Source organism: Branchiostoma lanceolatum, chromosome 1 (assembly GCF_035083965.1).
Source record: "Branchiostoma lanceolatum isolate klBraLanc5 chromosome 1, klBraLanc5.hap2, whole genome shotgun sequence".
Taxonomy (NCBI): Eukaryota; Metazoa; Chordata; class Leptocardii; order Amphioxiformes; family Branchiostomatidae; genus Branchiostoma; species Branchiostoma lanceolatum.
In genome coordinates, this window is record NC_089722.1 from 23,790,660 (window position 1) to 23,813,284 (window position 22,625).

The window sequence follows — 22,625 nt, forward strand, 5'->3', positions numbered from 1 at the left end:
AACTTTTTTTGCTTCTTATCTATAACAAAAATTCCTTATAAATTCATTTAGCGCCAAGTGAATGTTAAGGGCACTTGCTCACCCCTGAAGGCGTGAATGAACTTGTCCAATTTGGTAGACTGCAGCCAACCACAGACGTCGCCCTCGCCCCAGTCTGTAGGGTCCTTCTGTTGCCACATGGTGCTCACTTCAATATCAACCTAGTCACAACACGTCACAGCAATGTTAGAGTAACAAACAGTAACTGTAACATCCGTGAATAATTTCATCAGGTTGATGAATGACTTAATAGCAAAGTTCTTTATTCACAACCAAGTATTCAGATGAGCCGACATTTTGATAGCATCAGTTCCTGATGCTCACAAATGATTGATTGATTGATTGATTCATTGATTGATTGACTGATTGATTGATTGATGTTTCGATGACTGTCTCTCACAGTGCACTGTGAACCAGTCAGTATTGCCCTAATCAAGATGACAGAGACAGTCATTGAAACGTCGGCTTGTGTAAATACTTGGTTGTGAATAAAATACTTGGTTGTGAATAAAGAACTTTGCTATTCAGTAACTGTATCAGTTGGTCCACTTTTAATTTCATGTAGTCTGCAGGGCTAACAGGCAACTGATGTATCTTAGGATATCCTCCTTTATTTTGAACAGCTTTTTTTCACTTCCATTTTCATCTTAAGTCTGTAACCCTTTCCTAAGCCAAATGTAGTGATGATTTTAAGACATAGAGTATACTGTTGGTGGGTCTACTTCCACTCACCTACATGTACATTGTATCCTTAGCTATTTATCTTTCTTTAGTAAGTCTTTATGTCATGAAAGCAACTTGAAGTGACATATTTTTAAAAGTGTTTCAAGAAATATCAGCTGAGGTTCAATCATTATAAGTGAAATGTCCATTTTCAATGGGTTAGGTAATGATTTGCCCCGGTCACTTAAGTCACAATAGGAAATTCTTTGAAGTTCTGTGACTTTTGACTTCCTCTGTGATCTATAAATTTTCACCAAAAGGGATAATATTTAGATGGCTTAGGCCACACCAATTGAATTTCTTGGTTAACGGATTTTCATTTTCCAAAAAAAAAAAAATTTAGAAAAAAAGAAATCATGAAAGCCTTCTGTTTTCATGATTTTTTTCTAAAATTTTTCTTTTTTGGAAAATAAAAATTGAAAAAGCATTCAAGATAATGACATCTTATCCTTACTTTTATACAGTAGTTCAGCCAAGTATCACTCAGAGTAAAGGTGTCAGTTTGCATTCCATTGTATAATGTATCACAAAGCCATGAATTTTTGCTGTGAGCTGTGACATTTTGGAAGGGATTTGAAGCTTGATCTGAGCTTATTACATAAATGTACAGTAACAGTAAGTTGATACAGCATTAAAGCTGTACATGTTTGTCCTGGAAACACTTGAAAGGGTAATTAGTCACATGTAATAAACCTAAGGAAGTTTACCTGGTTTCTTTTTTTATCTGATACTGGTAACATTAAGATTGGGGCACAGTGATTTACCCTCCATATACTACTCGGTGTCACTTAACAAATGTACAAGAAAATGATATTCCATTGTAGATTGTTACATTGTCTCTTCTTGTGTGATTTTAGTGAATCAATGAAAGTATTCTCCAGTGTTACACAACTTACATGTTTGCCATTTTGCAGTTGTGGTTCCACAATGGCAGTGTTGGGCTCAGGAGGGGGGTGGGACAAGCCTAGGGTGGACACGCAGCATGCAACATCATCATGCATTACAGCAGAATACAACACAACACAACACATCAAATAAATAAAGACGTATAAGCATCAAAATAAAAACATTGCAGGTGCAGTTAAATGTGAATCTAGGATGCTACTGCACTTCATGATGACAGTATTCCACAGTCTGGCATTACACTAACCTTATTTTCAGTCATGAGTCACTATAATGTCTCAGTTTGAAGTGGCCACATTGAGCAAATATTTGACACTTGCTTGTGCAGGCTGGCTGTTTGAAATGGCAAAAGCCTTAGATACTGAGAATTAGATATTGTTGAGTATATACTGCAAGCAACACCCCTGTAGAATCTTCATTTTTACTGAAAAAAGTAACCTCCATTACAATTACTAGTAATCCACAGTGTTACATAAATCCGCCACTTTGAAATACAGTGGGTTTGAGAGATCTCTAGCTAGTGTAGCACCTTCCAAGTGTTTCACAGTTTAGACATACAGGAGTGCATTATACTGGCCAGGGGTAGGTTGGGTTGGAGATCTGTTTGGACGTATCTTTTCAGGGTGGCGGAATTATATGCCCTGGTGGAACTATGTTTGTAGATGTTAAATAATGGAAGACAAAATAATTGACAAAAAAAGAAGGTAAGGGTCTGTGCAAGACAATGGTGCTGTACGCAGTCTAAATGAAAAAAATGTACATTTATACAGTACTATACACAGCAAACTCCAAACACGTCACATCTGTGCAGTTAATTTTGTTGGTACCTGATTTCAATGTTGACTGTGTCTGGCTGTCACTCAGCAGATCTAGAACATCTGATCGGTCCTCTTCAGAAGCAGAGATGTCAATTTCGTTGCTCTGAACCTGAGTCTCAGTTTTCTGTTGCTCCTGCCAGAAAGAAATAACAATCACATCTAATATCCGAAAACAGACATATAATTATGGCCAAATACATACAAATTGGTACTTGTTACTCACAAAACTGCAGGGACCTCCAGGAGATGCAAATTCATGTAAACATGTTATTCAATAAGGGGATTGGTTAAGTAGAAAAGGCATCTAAAAGCTGGGCTACACAGACGGGCTTGGTATACCACCAGTGATTGGTCTCTGTAAGTAGACGCTGTGAAGTACGCACACAGTAACCTTCTCCATTTCACACACGCAGCCCCAGGACTTAAGTCAGATTTGAAAATCACACCATTAGCTTTGCTAAAGTGGACCAGTACTGGCTAAATGGAAGTATTGCATAACACACTGGAATAAAAGATTACGGTTCAAAGACAGTGAGACAGTACCACACAAAATACAGGTGATACTTCGGAAATCAATTTTTTCCAAGCAATCGCGGTGTCCCTTACGACAAAAACAAGAGACATCTGTCAGTGAGCTTTTGCACCATTAAATTCAATACTGCACAATACTTGGAGTGTGAATGTGGTCTTACAAGCATCTCAAATGATATTTTTCTTTGTCTTTAGGAATTGGCTCCAAGGAAGTTCTTTTAAATTTCAGCATAACCCATTAGGTAACAGTGTTTTAAGTAGACATTTGTGGTAAATGACAGAAGACTGTTTTAACACATTCAAACTAAGCGAAAGACTTGGCATGCCCTTAAATTTTGAATTCTGTAAATCCCAAGCACAGCCTCCATTCAGTTACCACAAAAGCTGCACCATTTTGCCCCATTGAAAAGTAATCCACTTTCTCAGGGATATTTGCGCAAACATGACATGAAAGCTGGCACTCTAAGCCTGCATGGCTCTGTTTACACGTGGTCTTTACTTAGCCGTAAGCAACAATAATACAGACCTCTGCAGTTCTGGGGAGAATTAGTGTATCTATTACACAACATGAGCTAGGATTGCCATCCGGCCCTTTTTATCACAATCTTCCAACACAGAAAGCTTTCAGGTTCACATACATTTTTTATACTACATGGAAGAAAGACGATACGTCAGGTACAGTTGCAAGAAACACAGTGTTCTAGCTCAACCTGCAGGTGAGGATAACAACACTATGGATTTATAAATGGGTTAATATACACCTTACATTGACCCATTTCCTTAAAGAAATAAATTTATCAAATATACCCTCAAGTGATGCATTGAAATTTAAAACAAAGATCTATACTATGTCTATACCTTGAAGTGTTCACTTACCTCAGGAGAGTATTGCCTAAAACAGTACTGATATCTGAAATAAAAACTGCTGGTACACAATTGAGATCAAAGGACAAAGCATTACCTGTGTCCTCTCTGGCCTGTTCCTTTCAGCTTCTAGTAGTCTTAGAAAATGTTGTCTTTGGCCACCATCTTCGATCTCAAGGTCAACTGTAGGTAAAGAATATAGAATCTTAAGCTGGCATCACCCTACTAGTAAGAGTACAATGCAATGAAAAAGAATTTTACTGTTTCATAGAATTCTTTGGAGTGATTGAAAATCAACATTTAACATCAGACATGTATATATATATGTAACTACTCTCTTGCAAGAATTTTATAATGCTGAAAGTTAAAAACAACTCGTCAAATAACTATACATACAAAATCATTTGAATCATTTTCACCTGTTTATGCAACTGTGTACTTCTGTGCCATCTTTGTTTACTGTTACCTACTGCTGTGAAAAATTAGCTGGATCAAGTCCTCTACAACGTGCTAAAAGTAACTGGGCACCAGGGGTTTCTAAGAGAATGTTTATTGAATAAACAGAGATTGACTCTAATCCTGAGTAATTATCCTCCCAATTATCATTTTTGCACAGATTCTGACCTAACCATGCTTACTTAAGTGCTGGGCGTGCATGAAAAACATGTTTTCCTTAAAGTATTGGATGCATTGTTATGGCTTTACCATCCATGCTCAAAGCACAATACCTCCTTCCAACCATTATCCTCTTTCCTTCATGAAACCACCTTTTGTTAATCCCTTGACGTGTACAACTTGTTTGTGTCAGGGAAAATTTGAGCATATAGATGGTACACAGAGTACATTATATACCTGGGTATAGCCATTAAAACATGTGTTAAGTTCAGAGAAAATGCTGGCAATTACTTTCAATTGGAATCTGTTGAATGCAAAATAAAGGGATTAACCCTCTCTCTGAAGACTTAGACCCCTTAACCAACACAAATGTGGTGCTAAAAGGCTAGCTTGGCAGGCAGAATGTTAAAGCTGACTTACTGAGGTCCTGCTCAGTGATCTGTATCAGATATTCCCCCTCGATGCAGCCCTCGAAGAGTTCCACAAAGCCCTGCTGGTCAGTAGCCTGCAGCCATTCCACTATGTCCTCGTTTGTCCAGTCTTCTACGGGCTTCTGGTGCCAACCGGGCATTACAGCTGCTTCTGGTGACTCCTGCAAAAAATCACATGATGTTAATTGTGCACAGAGTACGTACAATATGGCGACAGTACAGAAAATAAAAAAATGTTGACCTTATGGTAAATTGTTAAAGTTTGCAATTGCTAATCTGAGAGTTAAACTTTCGTGGTCACTAAAAGTGAGATAATAAATTCTGTGGGTGAAGACAGATGTAAGAACAGAACAAATGCTGAGAACCTAAGGATATAAACATTTAACATACTATGATATAACGACAGCAGGAACTACAGATTTCTTACAATACATAGTCATGCATACCACAGTCTAAGAATGCACAGATATATCAATGACACTGAAAACTCACCATGGTACTAGTACCATCTGCAATCTAGTAACCTTAAGGATCTGGGTACATAGAAGATACCTTATTGCATCTTACTTCTTTCTTAGGTCATTGGCCAGCCTTTAATGATAGACCACACCAGGTAGCACCCTACTATTAACCCAGGGCCAGTGCTATTTAACCTGCACAATGGTGATTCAATTGGCATTGCAAACAATGGAGTTAACTAGGGTGTAATTATTCTGTCCTCTTGGGGAATGCTGCTTGGGTAGATCGTACAGCAAGTAACTATCGGTATAGCAGCATTTCTACAGCATGCAACTTGTAAGACATTTTCAAATATCACTCCATTGCTGTCATGGATTTTCTGAAGGACTTCACATGTTTACGATAAAGCAAGTAAAAAAATTCATCTCCAATGAAATGTTGGAATCTTGGATCCAGCTCAGGTTCCGTGTTTTACAGAAATTGTTTTTGCATGTCTTTTTAGTAGTGCACCTTTCTTACTCTTGGCCTTCTAGTTCTACATTATATTTTTTCAACAGTACACCTTTTCACTCTTAAATTGTTAAAAATAAAAGGTGCAGTACTAAAAAAACACAAAAACAAGAATATAAAACACAGTGACTAAGCTGGATCCTACATCTGCTTGGAGATTAAGTGATATTCCATTCATCAAATTTGTGGTCGATCATCTCAATGGTACATCCGCGTTGAGAATGTTAACAATATTTTTCAAAACATTTTCATATCCGGATGTATAAGTGCAGCTTTGAGGATTCTAAAACATAATTTATCACCCAGAACAACAGATCAATGGTTAGAGGTATCATGTGAGTGTGTAACTGATCAATACATACATGTATCTGCATACTGTACTGTGGTATAGTCTAAAGGTTAGCAACTCTGCAGTCTCTGCTTCTAGACCACAAGGTTCAGGTTCAAATCCAGACTAAATGCATTTTGAAAACTAGAAGGCAGGCATTGCACTTTGCAGGTGATATTAAACCATCAGTCCTGTCGGACAAGTAAATATTGCTCACATCAAAAAACCTACCACACTTATCAATAAGTAATTAGAGATATGTCTTGTGTGAACTTGCATGATAGACCTTTGTAGTTAAGCCCTTATCTAGTTAAGCAACCTTGGCCAAACCAAGTCTTTCCATTGCATACAAAATATTTACCTCAGGTTCTATGTGAATCTTCGGGGCACTTGTGTCATGGTTTGCTCTTGCAGTATCATTGCTGGAAGACGTTGAATCATCTCTTGCACTCCTAGTTTCTTTCTGAGAATTTACAAGTCTTGGTATCATACTTCTGTTTGCTTCTGCTGGAGAAGTTGGTGAGGCTTGTCGTCCTGGTGAATCATTATCGTCTGCCTGCATGCCTGGCTCTGGTAGTGAAATAGGCATGAACTTTTTCCTGTGATAGGACGACCCACTGGCTGTGGTTACAGGGCCCTGTGCAGTGCCTTTTGTGGCTTGTCCAGGTTTGACCAAACTCAGGTCCTTTCTGGGAGACAGAGTTGGGAGAGAGTACGCCGTTAGAAGGGAGGATGGCTTTTGTCCTGTCATGGCTCGTTGCGACGGTAAAACAAACATGGAATTCGGAGACTGCCTCTGTTTTGTGAGAACGCTTGGGGATACAGCGGGACTCAACCTTGGGCTGACATCACCCCCCTCCGCTAACTGGTACGGTCCATCAGTGGCATCATTATGGCTTGCAGATTGGTCTGTCCCACTTTTCTCAGGGGAGGAGGAAAGAGTGTCATCAGGAGGGAGAGAGGTTGGTACAGGAGGAGGGGGTACATCTGGGGGAGGGGGAAGATCATCTAAATCAGAGTTGTAAACATCACTCTCTGGTACTGAGTCTCTTCTCTCTGTAGTTCTTGGGCTCCCTTGTTTCTCTCGTCTTGGGGGAGGCGGCGGTGCCTTCTTCTTTTTAAGAATGGATTTCGGGCTTTCGTTGGCAATGACTGGTATATTGCTAGGAGTTCTGCCTTGCTGAGAATTCCCTCCGAACCTACTTGGTGGTGGGGGCTTGCTGACGGGGGTGCTTGTCCCCCTTGGTGGGGGTGGGGCAGCATGGCGCTTGGGACTGGGAGCTCGTTTCTTAAACCCTGGCCACTTGGACATGGTTTTGTGTCGGATGATTCATGGTCAAACTAAAAACTAGGAAGACTTGGACCTGATGTGAAGAAGAGCATCCTCTTCAGACGATCATCATCGGTTGCATCTATGGAAAAAAGACATAATCAGAAAATGACAGTTATATACTCTCTTGACCATTGAAAAAGAAAATAATTTCAATTTATACAGTACATTGATGTCAATCTTGACAGTAAGGCCAAAAATAAATTGTACATCAACATCACCATAGATACATAGATGCATCAATATTTCATTTGGTGGGTTTTATTAATTAGTATTACATTGTAAAGCTGTCACAGTAGCGACTTCTGTAGGGATTCTCTTGCTTGCAGTCTTATGATTTAACATAATACAAAACTTACAACAGTCACCACTGCTATCTCTCTATGTACATAAAACTCATAAAGACACCACAGAATTTCAATACTAGAAAAGAGAAACTGTTCATTATGATTTTGCTCCAGAATCGGGACATCTTTTTTGTTTATTGTCTTTTTGATTCAATTCATGGAGGTCCACACAGAATAAAGGGGATGGTAGATGGAGGGAAAGAAAGAAATTAGATTGCCAAAAAGAGAGACCTTCACACATGCTTTCGTGGTTACAAAGAAGACATTCAGAATGAAACACAGTAGCATTACCCACCGCTGATCCTAAACAAACGTGCTTATTTTAGTTGAAAACAGGTTAACATATCTCTTTTATGTTCACAAATTCCTGATAACAATGAAACGGCTTAATAGCCATTAGCTGTAACGGCGAAAGGTTTCACGTTCCAAAACAACTTCCAACAGTCAAGGTCGCCTCTGGGTAACACTCCTAAATCTAACCCCCATTAACATTAATCTGTCGGGTCACATAAATCCATCATTCTTAAAAACAGTGGGTTGAGAGATCTCTAGTGCAGCACCCACCCGGTATGCACAGTTAAGATAAACAGGAGTGTACTATACTGGGGAATGTTGGGTTGGAGATCTGTTTGGACGTAACGTTATCTTTTTCAAAGTGTCGGAATTATGTACCCTGGTGGAATTATGTTAGTAGATGTTAACGTTATATAAGAAGCCTTCCCATGTCTTATCCCCGCTCCACCCATGTTTACAAACACCTTTAATGACGGGGACACCTTACAAGACTTTGATCGGGTACCGTTATATGCAAATAAGCCGAAACTTTTCCCTAAAGTTGGATTCTTCCCCGGCCACCTGTTACACCATTTTCGTCATTTTCGGACTGAAACGTCAGCTCGAATCCTCCCAAGAAGTTCTGAATAATCTACTTACCTCTTGTGGTTGTACGAAGAGCCTGTAGATGTCTTAAAGACGGTAGAATGGGGCGACATTCCTGTACATAGCGCCCGACAGCAGGTGACTTACCTGGCCTGATGTGTTCACCGTATTTACACATCACATCCGGGTCATCGGGTCATTGGGATGTCCCATCTTATGAAAGGGGCGATCACCCTTTTCTCTCTTTTTGACTGTCGTGAGTAAAGGATTGCTAGTTCATCATCATGACATGTATGTACTGTACTTCGATATGGATTAATCCTTGGTATTACTCTTTGTCTTAGCGTTCCTCCTCCTTCTTACGTTGATTTTCCTACAAAAAGTACAAGCCCTACAAGGCTATTTTTTTGGAAGAGAAAGCTTTCTGTGCTAATTTCAATTCCATTCCAATGACGAAAATAAAATGGACAGGAAAAACTGTGGAGTTGTTGAGTTTGATTATTATTCACATAAAACCATGGCCATGGTAACGGTTTTATTGTTTGCGCAAAAACAACAACTTTGGGTTTGGATGCAGTACCGCCATAGTCTGCACTATGGTGTTGCTACAAGTGACCAGTACGTGTCGGACAGAAATTCTTGCCTCAGGTTCTTTACATGTAGACATCACCAATATAGTTAAGAACAGATACTAGTATACTTGCAGGATATGCAGACATATGGTCACACAAACTACAACACACGCACACACACACACACGCACACGCACACGCACACGCACACGCACATACACACCGTGCATAAACATGCACACAAACGTCACACACAAACACACGCACTAAGCAGGGATTGTGAAATATTTGAAGTTGAAAGTTTATTTGTCAATCAATCAATCAATCAATTAATCAGTCAGGCAGACAACATTATGTTGATTCGAATGAACAGATTGTAACGTTATGATTAGTAAACATTTTCCAATTACATACATGAATAGTTTGTATACGCTTAGACTTTGTATGAAAACATAAAGAAAGTAGATAACACAGTTATACCCTGTTCAGCAAGACTACGTCATACCGAGTTATCATACGCGTTTCCGCCAGGGTTGTTTTGTCAGTTATGACTTGCAACACTTAATTAGTTCGGAACGATCGATGTTGACAAAACCGTTACATCATTATGTTTACAACTATGATGGCAACTACTCACGGAAGCTCTTGATTATAAGAATTCTTGATTATAAGACGAGAGCATCTTAAATATATGGTGACTAATTTTCATTTCCAACGACGTTTAATAAAACGTATGACAACCTTTTTTTTGCTCGTTAGCGACGCAAAAAACGAGCTCATTTGTTAGTACTGCAACGTCTTCTTCTCTAGATGTCACCATCTGTTCGAAGTATCGTAGGCTTCGTTTCATTGTTTCTTTCTTGCAACTACAGTCTGAAGACCACGGGAGGAACAACGCCTTCTCACGCCAGTCTCGCGTTAAGTTAGACCTTTGATCGCGAAGAGAACTTTGCTACGGTTAGTCCATTTTCTTGCTTAAAGTTTTCTCAGGCGCAAAGCACTGTGGGACAACACCTGTCGTCCTCCCAGGTCCGCACACAAAGTGGGTCACTCAGCATGGCCCAGCTGGGGTCCCAGCACCTGGGAACGAGACGAGATGGCCATATACGGTTATTTCATTTGCTTATTATGGTCATGTATAGAGTATTTAATTCATCTTAAGGATAGTCCCTACATAAGAAGTCAACATACATTAGACATGTCAGCTTTATAATTATACAATCGAAGCCTCAACAACCAAACCTGTTATGACTCATGACAAATTTTTATCAACAAAGTAAGACCCAGACAACTGCAACTCCTAAAGAAGTCTAATAACTTTTTAAATTAGATCCATACACAAAATCATTAGAATCCGGTCTTTGCTTCTTCGGTTGGTCTGTACACAAACCTACACACCGCCACGAAATGCCGGGGGGGGGGTGTACTCTAGGTCAAAGTCAGTGGCACTTTTGGGCTTTCTATGCCCCACATGCGTGACAAGATCCACCGAAATATTCGCCCAACAATTTGACGAACGACCGCGTGAAACTGGAGAATCCGCGCGGCGGCTTTCCGCAAAGTGTGGAGCTTGTTTGTCTCCCGTGTGAGAACATCACCCCACAGACGACCTTCCCGCGTCTGGCGAACACACTGAACAAACACCCCGACTCATGACTACCAGGGCTCGAAACTAGCAGTGGATAGCCTCTACCAGGCCCCGCCGATGGCTGTACAAATAATAGAAATTGGCCAATGATAGAGTGACTAGTATGCTAAGGAAGTCGGCTACGGAGGTCGCAAATTGTAACTTCAAATAAAAGCGGACTAACTTCTACGGCATGTTATCCGTCTATTCAGCCAATTTCTAGATGTTTTCAGCGGCCTGTGGAGCCTGGTAGAGGCTAAGTAGTGGGTGCATGCACACCCTTGTGCACCCAAAATGGAGCTGTGCACCTAATTTTAGACTGTTGGTGCACCAGTGCACCTAGATATTTTCTACGCTATATGGAAAATGTACTATTGCAGGTATACAGAATATCTTGAAATGTAACCTTTTTGTTGAACTTTATTTGATGTACAGTATTACTTATTTGAAATTTTTGAATTCGAAGTTAGCTATAGAATGACAGATTGAAGTTAATAAGAGAGACAGTAGCGTTAAACTTTGTAATTATGTTCTGCTGACATTCGACTTTATCTTTGTGGTGCACCCAAAATTCTTTCTGTGCACCAAATTTTTTGTTGGTTGTGACCAGTGCACCTATCTCCAAAAAATGAATGTCGAGCCCTGACTACTGTCCCGGACTTGGAGCGCTGACAACTCCATAGCTTGATATGCCGACACAGAAGCCAACTCGCTGCAGGGAAAGCAGGCTAACTCTTTCCATGTGCTTTTTCATGTAGCAACGACGCTTGTTCTAATACAACATAGAATGAGATTAGTAAGTAGGATTTAGAAATCGGTTTGATGCAAAGCGTTTGAAAATCGGATTGACATATGCAATATAATCGCTTGTAGGGTGATGGGCTTTAAACTGCTTCCTTGGCGTTTGCGGCTGTTTCAGCTCCAGATTAATACAATAGCTTCATGAAAACAGGTGTTCGGGTAGCGTTGATATTGCTGACCATGCTGAAAACGTAGAGGAGTTGACTTACGCACAGTCACAGTTGGGGCCGGTCACGTTCGCCTTACGAATGTCGCACGATCGTCGTACGATCGCAAAGTGGGGGCATTCTTTGGATGGCCGTGTATGTGTCGCACAGAGTTCGGCTTTTCTTGTTACCGAAAAGGCTTAGATCCTTGTCGGTGGTTGGTTCTGTCACAGCCTGCTTGAAAATTAAAGCTACGACATAAAAATCGTACGAAGTCCTACGACGAATCTGACCTCGCGCGCCGTCACAGCCGGACGAACCAAAAGGGAAAGAGAAATGGTGTATATGTATATAAGTAGACACACTACGAGAAGGTCATTTTTTTAATTTTCATCGCGTGTTCTACATTACAACAAACAGGAAAGTCTGTGCTACGTTTGTCTGTTTTCGCAACAGTAACTGTAACGGCTCAAGGCCATGTTCACACGGTTAGAACTTGAACGGCGGGACTAACATAGACACGGGGGTGTATACAAAACACATGATTGACATCTTTAATGGTGGGAATCTGGCCGAAGGCTGGAATTTCCTGGCCCATTTCGCCCAGCGCTCCCCCGACAGTTCGGAGATCTTCTGAGAGGTCGTCGCGCTTCAAGCGTCATTATATGACAGTTTACACGCCGTGTGGCGGAGGGCCAGAATCAACAGGCTAACGGCGGAAAAACAACTCGGGTGAGAACGATATATTGTGAAGAACAGGAGCCTACAAATTACACAGGACACAAACTTCGTTTTCAGAGCTAATAGGACCTACCGCATGCAGCTCCGAGTATTAAATTCGCCACAAATGCCACACACCGACCGCAGGGTGCAAAATACTTATCGAGTTTTTGAAAAATATATGGGACCGCATTAGGTTTCCTGCATGGGAACTGGGCGGGAGGTCGTTGTCCTCAACCCGAGGTTGTTTCTGACGTTCGTCGTTATCTGGTATGGATTTATGCATCAGATAAAGTGGACTGAAAGATACATGTAGATGGGTGGGATTGACGTGGTCTGATGAGATGATACACTATATCTTCCTTAAGATGAAAAATAAGAAGTGAATACATACATGACACAGAGATCTAAGGGATCTAATGGTACGTACTTTATGCCCTGGAAGTGAATATTTCCTTTTGGATCCTCATAGCACTCGTCTGAAAATAAAAGAAGAACACCAAATTAGATTCCATACTATCGGAATAACGCGGAAATGCACAAAAATGAGATACAAAGCTCATCAATTACAGTAAGGTAGCACCGTAGCACATTTCAGTACAGTAGACCTTAGCCCGATTTACACGAGGAAAATTGCTGGACGTACGACAACGGCGTACGGCGAGGTCGTATGTCCGCAATCCTACGACGTCTTTCGTTCCTGTGTGTAAATCGGCCCGCGGTGGACTGTACTCACCCTCGTTCACTGTAGGCGCATACTGAATCTCTCTGATCTTTTCCTCCTCCGTAGACACGCCGTTCCCTTTCTTATCGTCAGATTTGGCGGGAACAGGGGCAGAGAATGATGACGTCACAACCACCAGGAGGAGGACAAGAACAACCCTCAAGGATGTCATCTTTGTCTCTGAATTCGTCTTCGTCTCCACGTCTCTAAGTGTATGTGCAGCCGCCTTCTCAAGCCGCCAGCGCTGATGTTACAAATAAAAGATATGACAATTTTAACGTTTAAAGAGAAAAATGATTTGCGACGACACAGGAAGTACTCGGGATGTCAGACGCTTAGGTCATTTACCAAGTCGGCCCATCGTTAATCAGACCAACTCGGCCCAACACCCAAGTCCTAACCCTAGCCCTAACCTTAACCGTTGGGCCGAGTTGGTGCAAAGTGTCGAGTCGTCCTGATCCCGCGTACTCGTACAATTCTGACATTTTCCGAAATAAAAGTAAAACGGAGGCTACTTTTGCACCGAAAAGTCCCAAGAAGCACGTGCCAATCTTTCGCACCTGCAGATTTCGTGCTAGCCCTGTGGAGACAGGGGTCACAGGTTGACCCACTTTGGATCCCTATCTCTATAAACTGTCGGCTGCGCGTGATCTTCAAAGTCCAGTCATAACATTCGGGATCTATTAAACGGCGATTTGTTTCTGTTCCTTGTCAAGTAGAAATGGAACACATTGGTCGTAAAAGACGAAGTCATCAAGGTTTTAGTCTGTGTCACAGCATATTAAGGAAGACGGGGCATTTGCTCTAAAGTATTGTGCAATACTGTACAAAAAAGCAAAGTCGCTACCATTGTTTCATACTGTACCAAAAGGGCTGGATATAAAAATCACGAGTCAGCACACATGAATGTTCGAACACAGCGACTAAAAGCTTTCTTCGTTTCACATCGGTCGGAAAAGACTGTCCAATGAAAACAAGCACCGTAAAAATCGACTCCATTCACTGCTACCGTGTTTATTTGTTTTCCTTCCTCCGCACATGTGTAGAGGAGGTACATATAAACTTGGAACATCTCGTATAGACAGAGAACTTTCACAGTTTGTATGTGCTTGCCGGACGCGCTACTGTGAATAGGTGGTTGAAAGAACGAATAGACGGACGAATATCTAAAGGAAAGAACTACTGTTGACTGTGACTTTTGAGGTTCAAGCTTCACCGTCTTGCCTGATGCGATTGGGTTGTCTTACTCCCCAGATGTCTACTATTATATTCGCGGTCAATGTTATCTTACAACCGAACCGTGGGAATATAGATAACAGCAAGAGGTTTGAATGAATCGACTACAGTGACCGGACAACTGAACTGGTGTGTCGAAAAGCGAACTTCGATGTTTAAACCAATCAAAACTCTGCCCCCCCCCCCCCCATTTGTAAAATATAAGTTAAACAAAATAAAATATAGATATAATCCACTGCCATTACTTTATGACAATGGTCGTATGGTTTGCAAGGACAGGTGTATAGTTGACACATTCCCCTCTGTCAAAACATTGACTTTTCAACACACCGCGATGTCTTAAATCTTTCTTGCTGTCGTCAAGTCACGTAACTGTGTTTCAGTGACAGTAGACATGGCGCTAAACATTGGGTTAGCACTGCAGTGCGTTATTGGACACTCCTTCAATAACGTCGACCTACCCGTACAAAAACACACAGTGTTTGTTGATTTTGGGGATGTGTGTTGATGACCCAGATGTTCCGTGCTACCTCAAACAGAAGGGGCTATGGAGAGATGCACTTCGGAATTGCAGGACTAGTAGTAGAAAAATACCTGCACTGTCGTTTTTCATGGTACAAGCTAATATGCAGAAACATTCGCGGTAGTTTTATGTTCGCGGTGAATTCTTAACCGTGAACTTAAAACCACCGCGAAAAGCCGTTCCATTGTGTGACTGTAGCGCTACTATTGTTTCATACGCGACGCGAACTCAAAACCACCGCGAACACTCCATTTTCTCCCTACCGCGAAATTAAATCCCCGCGAACATTTCTGCATTTACATTATATTGAAGCGTCCGCTAAGATTTCATACGAAGTTGCTGTAAAGTACATATTTTTATAACGAAAACATAATGATTTTAAACATACATTGACGCTGTACTCGATTACAAGTGACCACGCCTAAAACGTTGTTTCTACAATTCTTAAGTGTGTTTGGCCGTAGCAGGTATTTATTATACGGAAGCATTGTATAAAGTGTAACGGTAGCATTTGTGTGCCTGTGTAACGTCGCCAGGGAGGAAGGAATGCCGCATCCGGCAATTTGGAACGTCAAGTACAATGGCTCCTTAAATATACTATATAAATGTTGTTTGATTTAGTTTTAAGCGCACAGACATACAGTGTGAACTCCACGTAACAAGCGACGGACCAGTGAAAACAGAGAATATTCCTCCTAATTCTTTCTAAAAATGGTCTGTCAAACTGAACAGGTTATTATTAGATGCGGTACCATGCGTGAGAGAAACGATTTTGGTAACCCTCCGTTTTACAAGTCAAGACCCCGGGTCTGGACAATATATAGAGAGGCACTGTGGTGAACTGGTGATAGAACATGGCTTCCATGGACGGTCATTAAGTGCCCGCCTCTCAGAAGAAGGTGTCTTGAGGAGAAATCACAAAATTAGCCTAACTTAGAGAAGATCACACACACTAAAATACCAGAACTCTCACCTGTGTGGCTCCGGGGCGAACAAACTTGGCCGTGTGCTGCGGTCTGCGGGTCTCCTGACGTCCGGCGCACCTGTGTTTACCTACGGCTGCCGGCACACCTGTCTAACGTCAACCTCACGACCGCCGGAATGTCTTCACTCTGGAGTAAAAACAGTAGACTTCGTGGTTAAAGATAGCGCCAACACTAGCTACACGCACTGTGTGTAGAACAAACACACTATTATACTGCACCGGGAAAGTAAAGCCTTGCCATTTCACAGGAAGATAGCGCGCGCTACCTACTTGATCGTTCGAGGCCACACGGTTAGAATTTCCTACGAGGAAATACATGACCTTGAAGACCCCATACCAGCGATCTCTAGGCGGCCTATTACCGAGCCGTGCCAGCATCGGTACCTCACGTAGATCAAAACAAACACAAGGAGGTCAAAGAAATACAAGGCGCGGTTGGCTACCATTGCGAAATTGTAGTGGTTAGCGACGCCTATGTTTAACGGCATTGTATATTTTCCTTTGACCTTAAGAGCACCCCTAACAAACATAATGATCTGGCGTTTTTCGGGTACTCAATGTTCTTGAAGAATGGTGGCATTCCTAATTAAGAGTCAATCAATCTTTCAGAAATCTCACCCGTATTGAGTCTGAGGTAGTACAACCGACGCCGCGCGCCCTTAATCGTGCGACGAGTGACAGACACGAGAGATGACCCACTTCTAGACTTCAGGGGGCCGTCTCAAAGGTTCTTACGCCGTTGTTTAACCGTGACTCCGCAGTGCGAAACAGGGCCAGAACATAGAGATGGACTTGACCGGGATTTAAATCGCAAGACCTTTAGATCCAGAATCCGGATTGTTAACCACTGCACGATCTAGTCACACGTGTAATTTGATCAGGTCCACTGAAGTGATCAAAGCCTTGAACTGAATACTTCGGTGGTGAGAAAGGTTACCAGTGACGCAGCACGGTGGCACACTGCCCCGCGGATTGTTCTCGACAGGTTGTTTGTAGGCCAAATGTAGCGCGGCATTCGTCACGGCATTCGCCGTGTGTCCCAAGTCTGCTTCCACCACGTTTATGCAGTTTTCAAGGCTCCAAGAAGATCCATAGCCGAGAGGGCAGAAGAAAGCCACTGTCGACCAGGATACCATATTTCAAACATTATGCTGACATTTGAAAATCCTTCTAAAGAAAGCAGGTAGTTTCGATTAATTCTGTGGCCCTACGCACCACCAAAAAGAGCGCGGTACGTAGCGCCTTTCCATTTATAGTCTGACGAAGTATAGACTAAATACTTTTCGACTGTCTCCTGGAGCGCTAGATAGACGCTGATTAAACGCTCAGCAATATTCTCGTTTTGCGTCTTCACATACTGATAGTATTGTTTCGCACATTTTGTAGCTTGAAAATTATGGTACTGACAAAATTCTTCCTTGAGAAGATAGATATCGTCTTGCAAGTTGGCGTGACAGTGAAGACCGTCCCAGATTAGACCAAGGACCCGCCATGGCCCTCTTAACTCCCGCCGGAACATGATCGAGTCGCGCCCGCCTACAAGGACGGGAACGGAGAACGTGTCGTCTGCCAGCAATGTCAATCAAACGGAGGGCTTCCCGCGAAATACTAACTGGTTCTCACGATGGCCTAGGAAGCACCAACCCGGGGAGTATTACGTTAAACATAATGAAGGGCGACTCGATAAAATGGTAAAAATTCCATTCCTCGATGGCCTGGGGTACGGAAAATTCCAACGCATGTAACTCATATCCCGGGCTTGTCTGACTGTGGTGCGGTTAGACATATAAAAAGTACAACACGTCAGTAAGTGCTATCAAACACAGACTACTTATTTATAGAAATGTTAAGAATTTTTTCCGTGAGTCTACAAAAAGACGAACCGCCGTCTCAAGGGATACCTTTTAAGATACCAGTACAGCGGAGAGTCGACCTTCCCGCAACCCCAGGTACTTTGGCCAATATCGTTTACGTGACTGTGTTGTGTTGTGTCTCCAAAACATCAACGTCTCCATAACTAAAAACAAGGCATGAAAAAAGCCTCTCCGAACATCTTTCTCGTGCCAAATGTGGCGCGTATGTAGTCCACTTTACAAACATGAGTACGGTTTTGAGACTTTTGGAAGTTAGTGTGATATGCAACGCTGTCTCGAGACAGAATAGTCACTGATCGCTATACATACCCTTTCTTGAAAAGTACAGCTTACACGAACGTCTTGCCAAGTACTAGTCAGGACAGAAGAATATCCTCCCTGTGTGACGTCCTAGTACTCTGGAGCGTCTACTGCCACTTGAACGCGTCGCTGCTAAGAAAACTCTTAAGAAGTGTCTTCTAATGTGGCATGACAGAATGTTTCTGCCACGACCTCGGTTTTCCACACGACCAGGCACCCGCGGCCCGCCTTTCTAGCTGCGGCACGAAACGCTCACCGCTCGCTGCGCCTGTGTCCCCAGGCCCTATGTTCTGTCGCGCGGCAAGTTTTGGCAACAACCAGCTCCAAATGCAATGTGCGACACAGGTGAAGGCGGCGGGAGAATGCGCAGACGGTAATGTTACGGTTGTCATGGCGACGACTACCCCCCATGTAGCCCCATGACGTAGTCTTGCCCGCTGGGAGACTTGTGAAGATTTGACCTCTATTGCACTTGTTGCTCCTCTGACATTTCCAACGACGCAGGTAGAGGATATACCAATTAACAAGAGCCTAAAATGGACATCCTTCCGAAATCAGGGACCGTCTCACGAGACCAATACCTTGCTCTGGATGAAAATAATTCGTAAGAACTCGTCTATCAGGTGCCGTAGCCTCGCTGGGGCTTCTGAGCCCGGAAAATAAGTTCAACGTCATATTCGTAACGTCCTTGATGCAAACATGAAACATCTACGTCATTTTTCAATCAAACCTAATCAAGTGTCGAATAGATTCCTTCCGACGCCATCTCATACTCTAAGGAAGAATCTCGGACCCTTCCCACGATGCCCCGCTGTGTCGGTATTTGGCAGGGCGTTTGTAATGACATCACAGGTCCCAATGTCAATGTCATGAGCAGAACACTGTGTCACGAAGCGCAAGAATAAGTCAGCGGAATTAGAAACCATTCCGACGGTGCGCGGGTAAATCTGTAGGAAGGAACGACGAGCCTTTGCTTGAAATTAGTCACAGGTGGCTCCTCCCGAAATTGCCACGTAACATTTCCTGGGAACATCAAACTTCAATCACACTTCTTTGTGATATCTACAGGGGGATAAGACAGAAAGTAGAAACAGAAGCGAAATGATAATGTAGCAGGCACTAGCAGCAAGGATTTAACTTTCTCATCCATCTATATGGGAAGATAGTAGAGTTTCACATACCCTTGACAAAGGTCATGATTATATTTCGTACAGTTACAATCCTATGTTCGGACATGGGCCGGGTTTTTTTCGTAGAAGACTATCGTTCTAAATATACGTCCATCTGTATCGTTATACATTGTATGCCCTTCCAATAGGCATTTTTTCCTTGTGGGAAACCCGCCGCTTTTGTCTGGCTTCGTACGTCACACACTGCCGGGTGTGAACTGCCCAGGTGGCGGGCTTGGCAGGTACGTCTGGTTACCCGGGCAACGGGCGCCATATTTCAGGCGACCTGTCAACTTGACCTTTGATTAAAAAGAACACTTCCCGCTCGTAAAAATGTCGGAAAGGGGGAAGTGGGTCAAGAGGAGAAATAAATATTTGTGGGTCCATGAAAAGTAGGTTAGCAAATATCAAACGAACAACGCACAAGGAGGATGGTTTTAGGTTCTTCTTTTACCGAATAATCCTTTTAAAAACGTGATATTCTGTGTCCGTGTAAAAGTTTGCCACATTACGTATTAAAGGAGTGATTCCGGTAATAGTTTGATCAACACGGTTGAGTGCAGTTACTGCCCATACAAAACAATATTACTATCTATCTATATGTGCACAAATCCCTGTGGTGCGCTTTCATCAATTTTTGACTCCAGCTCATTTTCATGTACTATACCCTCCTTGCTAGAGATGCTAACAGCTAACATACGTCTAACCACATAAGTCGCCCTACAACAGACTAGATATGCGTTGTACAATGACCTAGTCAGCTAGAGTCGGGTACCCTTAGAGTCGCTCGGTAAAGTTGAACAGTATCAGTTGAAACATGTTTTATTAGGCGACGATGTAGATCCATCTCGTTCACATTAGTTCAGGAGCACCCCACTGCCATTTTCCATCTCCGTGTATCAAATAACCTGCTACAAGACCTCTGCAGCTTACAATCTCGTTATACCGATGTCACATACATAAACTCCCTTTAGCCTGAAGTCAGCAACGTTTTGAAGTCGTGCCATGTTTTGGTTGGCTACAAGGAGACGACCTAATGAGGATTACTGACGGGCAAGCTGATAATATTTCACCAAGATCATTTAAAGCAAGGAGAAACATGACTCCTTAGCGTTGCACGTGCCAGAAGAGTGACGTTAGGGCCCTGTCACACTTGTGCGTATATTCAAGGGCGCATGAGATCTGCAGTAACATTTTTTGGTTTAAATACATTTTGCGGGGAGGAAGTTGTTTTTACTTTGACCCACCGTTGAGCAGTCTAGTTATCAAACCAAAGAAATAACTTATTCGGCTGCAAACGTAACCTCATACAAAAACATGTTAATGCGCAACTCATGCGGGCTTGTATATACGCGCAAGTGTGACAGGGGCTTTAGCAGGACATATATGAGTGTTGCTGACGCAATATGGTCCGTCTGTTTGACGCACTCAGCAAGAGTGGCGATCAGTCACATGAACAAGTACAACGCCCAGCAGCCCTAGCTACTATCCTTGTGGACATCCATCAATGCACGTTTATGTTCTGTTGGCCGGTCCCTATCTTAATCCAGCTTAAAAGTCCATTCATTCACTATATCAATGCAGCCTTCACCAGAAGAGATAACGCTTCGTCAATCAAAGCCAGTCTTGTTCTTGGTGAACGCTCCAATTCGTATGTCCCCCGTATAGCACCACCACTCACGGTGCCAAGATTTCCGTAGTTCAAATTCAACACAAACTCGCACGTTATGTAATTCTCCTTAGCCTCTACCAGGCTCCAGACATCTGCCAGGCTCCAGACATGGCTGGAAAGAGTAAAAATCAGCCAAATAAACAGATAACATACTAGAGGAGCTGGCCAGCCAATAGATACAGACGTGACAAAGTTGAAACTGTATTTATCGGCTGGCCAACCCCTCTATTGAGGCTCTAGTATGTTATCTATCTGTCTACCTGAGCGATTTCTACTCTTTCCAGCCACGTCTGGAGCCTAGTAGAGGCTACGATTCTACCGATGCCAAAGTCACGAGGTTTACACCCCAGACTCCGCACCAGACCACCGTCAGACTTGGGAATCTCAGCGCTCTTGAACCTCATCATTGACACCACATGTCGTGAGAGAAGCGGAACGCGTTCCCACCGGATGTTCACACGTGTTCGCCACACATGGGATCCATAAGTCTTGACGGGATTAGACAATTTTCTTAACGCGACTCTGGCAAGACGCCTAGGCACCTGTCTGAGGAGACTTGGAGGTCCGCGAAGATGTCAACTGTTATCGTTCCGAGCGGTAGTAAAGCGGCATTATACATGTGCAGAACCGAAAAACAATATCTGGACTTCGCGACAACTGTTTGGCACTGTACATCATGCATACCGTTTCACTAAAAACATGGTTACGATTTCTTCTCATTTTGTGGCCATGCCAAGAACTTCATGCAAAAGGACGCCTGGTGCTATCTTCGAGCTTGTAATACCGTATTTGTCATATGATACAGTTAAAGCAGGCCTGTTTAGCTGTGATATTTTGGGCAATGATCTGGTCATGACCGTCCACTACAACGAATCCCTACGATCGTAGGTGGATCACCGTGGTGGGGGTAGGTGTCGCGGGAACGCGATAGCAAGGGACTTGGAAGCATCTTAACGGTTGTAAGACGTAGCGCCATCGGTGTTTGTACTAAGGCAATTTTTCATGCAGAATCATTTGCAAATGACGGTTTTAAGATCGGTTTTAACCTCAAAACCTCCATGTCCCTAAAAATGTCGGTAAAAACGGGCTACTTTTGTAGCGTACCTTCTTCTCCGCTCCAACAGAACAATGTCCGGACCCACGTGCCTTCCTACACATACAACAAAACTCGTATTGTACACCAAATTTATAGATATACATGCATCCATCTCAGAGAATGACGCAATATACGTATCATGATAAAAATGCGACGATTGTTTGATAGGCAGTAACATATAACTTACTCTGATTCCAATACAATATTACACTGAGTTTAAGGAGTCCAGCGGTGATTTCTAATGTAAAACTACGAAGGCAGAATATGAAAATATCCCTTTAGATAGACAGGAATACTCACCAGAAATGAACCTATGTGGTCAGGAACGTGAGAGGGCCTCGGGCTCAACGACCAACCTCAAGCTGGCACACAGAGGAACAGTCCACTTTACAGGTGCAGGGGA

At 42.6% G+C, this 22,625-nt stretch overlaps 2 protein-coding genes across 9 annotated transcripts in view; both read right to left on the minus strand.

The window, feature by feature from the left end:
• LOC136442861 (early endosome antigen 1-like) overlaps positions 1-8,965 on the minus strand; it is a 32,891-nt gene extending 23,926 nt beyond the window's left edge. For 2 of the 3 annotated variants that reach the window (XM_066439864.1, XM_066439854.1), the window contains exons 1-7: positions 8,832-8,965; positions 6,583-7,633; positions 4,914-5,085; positions 3,976-4,061; positions 2,493-2,616; positions 1,659-1,726; positions 83-200 (exon numbers count right to left, since the gene is read on the minus strand). In XM_066439864.1, coding sequence (XP_066295961.1) covers positions 83-200; positions 1,659-1,726; positions 2,493-2,616; positions 3,976-4,061; positions 4,914-5,085; positions 6,583-7,533 — 1,519 coding nt within the window. In that variant the 5' untranslated portion in view covers positions 7,534-7,633; positions 8,832-8,965. Of the gene's footprint in view, positions 1-82; positions 201-1,658; positions 1,727-2,492; positions 2,617-2,866; positions 3,044-3,975; positions 4,062-4,913; positions 5,086-6,582; positions 7,634-8,831 lie in introns of those variants that run through there. The other variant, XM_066439873.1, reaches the window with a different exon arrangement.
• A 661-nt stretch (positions 8,966-9,626) lies between these two features.
• LOC136442947 (uncharacterized) lies at positions 9,627-22,624 on the minus strand. Of its 6 annotated transcripts, none has more exons than XR_010757072.1 (5): positions 16,929-17,312; positions 16,100-16,238; positions 13,380-13,611; positions 13,074-13,122; positions 9,627-10,429 (listed from the first exon to the last, which is right to left on the minus strand). XR_010757072.1 is itself a non-coding variant. In XM_066440008.1 (5 exons), exons 3-5 carry the CDS (start codon positions 13,537-13,539, stop codon positions 10,336-10,338), a joined length of 303 nt encoding a protein of 100 aa, XP_066296105.1. In that variant the 5' UTR covers positions 13,540-13,611; positions 16,100-16,238; positions 22,523-22,624; the 3' UTR covers positions 9,627-10,335. The 6 variants fall into 6 exon arrangements, 5 of the variants coding, with proteins under 5 accessions (XP_066296105.1, XP_066296097.1, XP_066296090.1 ...); XM_066440008.1 differs by lacking the exon at positions 16,929-17,312 and adding an exon at positions 22,523-22,624; XM_066440000.1 differs by lacking the exon at positions 16,929-17,312 and adding an exon at positions 18,295-18,641 and having other exon boundaries at positions 13,380-13,614.
• Between the last annotated feature and the right edge of the window lies 1 nt (position 22,625).

What these genes read in the sequence shown, in the direction of transcription:
- LOC136442947 (XM_066440008.1), bottom strand. Translation starts at nt 13,539, where the DNA reads ATGACATCCTTGAGGGTTGTTCTTGTCCTCCTCCTGGTGGTTGTGACG. An exon ending in TGCGCCTACAGTGAACGAGG is followed by an intron (nt 13,123 to 13,379) that starts GTGAGTACAGTC and finishes TTTTATTTTCAG; the next exon opens with ACGAGTGCTATGAGGATCCA. An exon ending in ATTCACTTCCAGGGCATAAA is followed by an intron (nt 10,430 to 13,073) that starts GTACGTACCATT and finishes TCTCGTTCCCAG; the next exon opens with GTGCTGGGACCCCAGCTGGG.